The following is a 6,000-nucleotide window of genomic DNA, read 5'->3' as shown; positions in this document are numbered from 1 at the left end:
CACGTGGTGTCCACACGTATACTGCACGCGCACACACACAAGCACACCGGCACGTGTATGTACATACGTTATACAGACACAACACACCTGCACGCGCGCACACGCACACATACAAACAGACGCGCGGCGCGTGGGCCGTGTGCGCACGTGTACACGCGCGTGTGCGCGGGCGCCCGTGGCGGTGGGCGGCGGGCAGCGCCCCGGCCGGAGACACCGGGTAGGGCGTCCCGATCAACCGCGCAGCGGCGCCCCGCGGCAGGGCGCGCGCACTGAGCGCCCGGGGCCTGGAGCCTCGTGGAGGCTCAGCGCGCGGCGTTCCTGGGCGCCGACGCCGGGGTCCGGCTGTCACGGTTCACGGAACCGGAGCTGTGTTATGGGGCGGAGCGGGCCCCAGGCAGCCCAGAGCCGGACTCGAACCCGCCACCCCGGCCCTCGCGAGGTCTCCCCGGGTCCCCGCTTCGGGCGCCCGGGGGCGGCCGAGGGCAGCCGAGGACGAGCGTGCGTGCGTGCGTGCGTGCGTGCGTGCGAGCGGGCGAGCCCACGGGGCGGGGCGGTGGGGGGGGACGCGCGCGACTCAGCGGGCGCGCGCCGCCTCCTCGCGCCGGGCCCCCCCCGCGCGCGCGCCGCGAGTGGTTCGGCCCGGCCCCCGGCTCATTGTGCTCGCCTCACGCCGGCCCAAGATGGCGGCGGCGCTGGAGGCCCCGGGCCTGTGACCACAAAGAGGGAGCCGGGGGCCGGACGGGAGCGCGGCGGCGGCGGCGGCGGCGGCTGAGGCCCAGGCCAGGCCCCCCTCCCCTCAGCCTCCCGCCCGCCCGCCCGCCCGCCCTGCTCCGCCCGCCCGCCCCGCCCCCGCCGGCGGCGCCCCGCCCCTCCCCCAACCGCCCGACTAGCATGGTGCGGCGGCCGCGCGCGCGGACATGGGGGAGAAGCTGGAGCTGAGGCTCAAGTCGCCCGTGGGGGCCGAGCCCGCCGTCTACCCGTGGCCGCTGCCGGTCTACGTGAGTGCCGCCCCTCCCCTCCGCTCCCCTCCGCTCCGCTCCCGCCCCCGCCCCCCGGACCCCCGCCCCTGCCCCGCGGCGCGCGCTGGGCCCGCCGGGCAACGGAGCGACTCGCGTCCCCGGAGCCTCGTTGGGACCCCCTCCCGCCCCGCCGGGGAGCCCCCGCCGCCGTTTCCAGCCCCCGCGCGCTGGCGGCGCCGCGGGGACCCCGCGCCTCCGAGGGGCGCGCGAGCCGGGCTGCCGTTGGCTCTGCGCGCTGGGGACCCCGGAGCCCCGGGCCCGGCTGGCCGGCCGGCCGGCCGGCGGGCTTGCCTCTCCGGACCGTGTGGTCCGACGTGCAGGCGATCTCTTTTCGGGGACTGTGTTCGCGGCGCTGTCAAGGGGCTCAGTGTTTTATTTTTGAGGACACCCTTTCCTCCTTTCCCTTTCCAGTTTTTTGGTGTTTGGTTTTTTTTTAACTAGGCATTCTGTGCCTCTAATCTTGAGTGGGGGGACTGGCCGGAGCCTTGGAAAGGAGGCGTCCTGTGCCCTGATTTGAGTGGGTGGGCTGGCCGGACCCTTGGAAAGGGGGCGTTCTGTGCCCTGATTTGAGTGGGGGGACTGGCCGGACCCTTGGAAAGGGGGCGTTCTGTGCCCCGATTGTGAGTGGCCTTTGGGAAATGACAGGCGGAGCGGACATTTGCCCGGGCGTCCCGGTGATTGCAGAAGTGGTGGGCGCCCCGGCCTATCGTCCCCGCTGGCGCGCGTGGCCGTGTCCCAGGGTCCACGCTCGGGCCGGGCAGCGCGCCTTCGGGAGGGACGACGGCGCCGCGGGCGGGCGCCTTTCGGGCGCCCTTTCGCGCGCTCGGCTTGCGGGGAACCGGCCTCCAGGGGACCCGGCGGGGAAGCCCGCGCGCCCCGCCCCTCGCGCGGGCTCCGAGTGTGTCAGTTTTTGGAAACTGTGTCGCGGCCGGGGGCGGGGTCGGGACGCTGGGGCCGCCCGGGAGCCGATGTTGGCCGCTGGCCCCGGTTCTCCGCGGTTCTCCGCGGTCGGAGGGTTTCCAGCCCGCCGAGCTCACCGGCGCTTTCTATTTTTGCTCTTCCTGCGCCCGGAGGCGTGGCGGAGCCCGGGCTCTGGCTTTTCCGGTTGGGTAGCTCCGGGTCGCCCTGGCGGGAGGCCTGAGCGATGGGCAGGGCGGGGAGATATCCCAGGGGACGGAAACTGAAAGTGGGGAGAACCTTCAGAACTCCAGCTGATCCACCTGCCTCCCTCCCCGCCGCGGTTCCTGCAGTCGTCACGTACCGGTTGGCTGGCCGGTGCATTTTTCAAAATGTAGTTATTTGTTTACCTCTAGTAGACTTGCAGTGTAGTTCACTCGTAGCGCACGGTCTCGGAGCTGTGACAGGTCCCCGTCAGCCAGCAGAACAATCCCGTCATCCCATCTGTTGCCCTTTGGCGCCAACTCGCCTTCAGCCTCCTGGCCACTAATCTCTCTGTCCCTAAGGTTTGGACTTTTCCAGAAAGTCAGATAAACGGAATCAACAACATGTAGCTTTTTGATTCTGGCTGCTTTGGCACAGCAAAACCTGAGATTCATCCCTGGTGTTGGTTTTGTTTTATTTTTTTAAATATTTATTTGGCTGTGCCTAGTGTTAGTTGCGGCACGCGGGATCTTTGTTGCAGCCTGTATGTGGGATCTAGTTCCCTGACCAGGGATGGAACGGGGGTCCCCTGCATTGGGAGGGCGGAGTCTTACCCACTGGACCATGGGAAAGTCCCCCCATCCATGTTGTTGTGGTATCAGAAGTCTTTCCTTTCTCTTGCTGTGCCGTGTTCCATTTTCCGTGTGTCCATTTTGCCTGCGGATGTTTCCAGTTTTGAGGGGGTCGGGAATAAAGCTGCTATAAACATCCCAGGGTAGGTTTCCGTGTGAACTTGGGTTTTCACCTCACTTGGGAAAATACTCAGGAGTGGGACTGGGGTCTGTGCCAAGTGTATGTGTAACAGCCCTTTTGCGTCTTAGAAATTGGTATTTTTGAGTATTGGGAGAGTTTAGAAATCCACTGTGACCCAGCTCGCAGGCACTTGAAATGAAGATGAAAGTTCAGAATGAAGATGAGGTCAGCAGCCGTTCCTGGTGCGTCTGTCCCACCACGAGGCTGGGCTGGGGGGGGTGGGGTGGCTGACGTGACGTGCCGAGTGAGTCACAACCTTCCTGGAGCTTTGTGGTGATATCTGCTACCCTCCCATGTCCCCACCGAGGAATTTTGCTTTCTCACGGGAAGTGAGGGGGCGGTGCCTTATGAGAATTCATATTTTGTGATGACTCGGTGATGAATACATTAAGAAAACGGGCTACTTCCAGAAGCTTAACTTTTCAGAAGGTGGGATTACTCTTGTGACCACAGGTTTGAAATGACTGAGCTCATTTGTTCATTGATTCATTCATTTGCAAGTACCTCCTGGATAGTTACAGCGTTCCAGGGGGCGCAGTAGAGGACAGTAGACAGTCTTCTCAGTCTCAGGAAACTTACGAACTGAAGGACAGTAGATGATCTATAAACACAGAAGCCCCGCAGAGGTGTAGTGCCCTGTGTTCGGGATCAGCTTGAGGTCCTGGAGGGCAGGGCTGCCAGATTTGCCCTGGGGGAGGTATGGGGGCAAGAGGAAGTGCAGACAGCCACAACCGTCCACACACACCGACATGTCCAGCCTCCGAAGCCGACTTTTGCGCAACTGACAAAACAGGAGGGCGGGGTGCAGGGTGCGTCTTCTTCCTCTGTGACTGAGAGTTCCCAGGTATCCACCTACAGCTCATGGTGGCATTTCTAAAGCGGGGTGGCCCTTCTTTTGGTGGGAAAACTGGGTCTCAGCTCAGGAAGGAGCAGGTGGTATTTTTGGCTGCCTGGTGGCAGGTCAGGAGCCTGTGAGGGCGCGTGCGGGGGTCCTTCCCCTCTGACTCACCAAGCCCGTGGGCGTGGAGCGGCCCCAGCGTGACTGGTGACTGTCCCCGCCTGCCTCCGGCTTCCTCCTGTGAGCCCACGAGCCTGATGAATGCCCGCAGAGCAGTCACGCCCTTCGCTGGGCTGTGAGTAGTAGCTGAAGTGGGCGGTCGAGTGAGCCATCCCTCCCTGTGACTCAGAAAATATTTTCTGATCTGACCTCTGTGTGTGTGAGTCTGGCCTAATCTGAGAACAGGTGGAAGGCTGGTTAACCCTGTGATGACTTTCTGTGGGTGCAGCAGCCACTTTAAAGAGGAAGGGATCATTGGAAAAGCCTCATGTTCGTAGGTGGCTGTGAGTTTTCGTACTTCGGTCCCTAGCACCCAGACGCCAGCTGTGTACTCTGTTCCTGGTGGGAGGAGTCAGAGCCTTGGATTTTCACTAGGGAGGGGTGGTGGAGCTGGCGGGGACTTGCCCCCTAGTCTCCCTCTGGGAGGGCCCCCCTTTTTTCCCTAATTAAACTTTTTATCTTGAGGTTATCGTACATTGTTGCACAGCCGTAGGAATAAGGCGGACACATCCCATGTTGTCTTTTCTCGGTTTCCCCCCGTGGTGGCATCTTACAAAGCTACACAATGATATGACAATTTCATTGGTGTTGGTACAATCAAGATACAGAGTGTTTTGGAGTCCTCTCACCCCCCCTTTTTTGGAACATTTTAATTGAAAAAAATTTTTTTTAAATTTTAATTTTAATTGCTTGGCCGTGTTGGGTCTTTGTTGCTGCGCGGACTCTCTCTAGTTGTAATGAGCGGGGGCTACTCTTTGTTGGAGTGCGTGGGCTTCTCAGTGCAGTGGCTTCTCTTATTGTAGAGCACAGGCCCTAGAGCACAGGCTCAGTAGTTGTGGTGCACGAGCTCAGCAGTTGTGGCTCGCAGGCTTAGTTGCTCCATGGCATGTGGGATCTTCCTGGGCCAGGGATCGCACCGGTGTCCCTTACATTGGCAGGTGGATTCTTCACCACTGCACCACCAGGGAAGTCCTGGGGTCCCCTTTTGAATTTGGGGACCTACAGGGTGCGACCGGCTGTGTCTGTGCGTCCCTGGGTCCCGGGCCCAGTGCTTGTCTCCCAGGAAAGCCCTCCCCTGCCTCTTTCTTTCTGCTATGTCCTCCTCTCGTGGTCTTGGCACTCTTCCCCAGGGCCTGTGCCTTGTCTCCCGGCTGTGGGATGACAGTCCTGTTTCCTTCTTCTCACTCAGGGCACTGCCCGGAAGCCTCTTTGGCACCTTCTCTGTCCCTTCAGGCTGTCCCTGCCGTTCACACCAGCCGGATCTCCTGCCGGCCTGCGCCAATGGTGTTCCCGGAGGATGTGCCGGGTGTGTGTCCGCCGTCCTCCGTGGCCCACGTGTGGCCCTGTGGTGCCTCCCTGAGGCCCGCCTGTCCTCTGCTCCTCACCAGCCTTTCTCTTTCCTTCCCAGACTCTCTGTCCCCACCCGCGGTCTCTTGGCGGCCCTTCCCAGGGCTCTGTCCTTGGCGCCCCTGTGTTGGACCGGACCCACTTCCTGAGCCCCGCGCCCTGCGTGCTGCCGGCAGGGCAGCTGAGCCACAGGTTCCCGTGAGCAGTGGTTGGGAGGTCGCAGGCTCCTGGCCTCGTTGTGTGTTGACCTCGAATGATGATGAAGACGACCCCTTCTCATCTTCAGTTTGAATCCCCTCAGCTGGTTGTGGGGTACGTGGCTGACTCAGCGAAAGCGCTCGAGCCACAGCAGGTGCCCGGCAGCCAGTGTGTGAGACGTGTTACCTCTGAGAACACGTGTCCTTTAAAAACCCAGCGCGTCTTTTCCCCGGTGGGGAAGGGGCTTCTCAGGCTTGTGCGGGGGGGGGGGGGGGGGGGGGGGGCCTCGGGATGGGGAATTCTCGGGAAGCATTTCCACGGCACATGGTGGCGTTGAATCTATTCATGTGGACTGTTTCCCCTGGTGTGCGAGCGGCTCCCCGGCATGCGCCCTGCTGGCCGTGCGGGCTGAGGGAGGCTCCCACCCGGGGCAGGTGCTGGGCCCACACCTGGTCTGGGGCGGAC

The 6,000-nt window shown here is 62.4% G+C and overlaps 1 protein-coding gene across 7 annotated transcripts in view; it reads left to right on the top strand.

Moving 5' to 3' along the window:
• Positions 1-670: 670 nt before the first annotated feature.
• DOT1L (DOT1 like histone lysine methyltransferase) overlaps positions 671-6,000 on the top strand; it is a 54,181-nt gene continuing 48,851 nt past the window's right edge. For all 7 annotated transcript variants that reach the window (XR_009049288.1, XM_057710401.1, XM_057710400.1 and 4 more), the window contains exon 1: positions 671-998. Coding sequence is in view for 5 of the 7 variants with exons in the window: in XM_057710400.1 (XP_057566383.1) it covers positions 918-998 (81 nt within the window). In the remaining 2 variants the exon portion in view is untranslated. The remainder of the gene's footprint in view (positions 999-6,000) is intronic.

This window comes from Hippopotamus amphibius, chromosome 15, assembly GCF_030028045.1.
Source record: "Hippopotamus amphibius kiboko isolate mHipAmp2 chromosome 15, mHipAmp2.hap2, whole genome shotgun sequence".
NCBI lineage: Eukaryota > Metazoa > Chordata > Mammalia > Artiodactyla > Hippopotamidae > Hippopotamus > Hippopotamus amphibius.
This window is presented reverse-complemented; position numbering and strand designations above follow the sequence as displayed.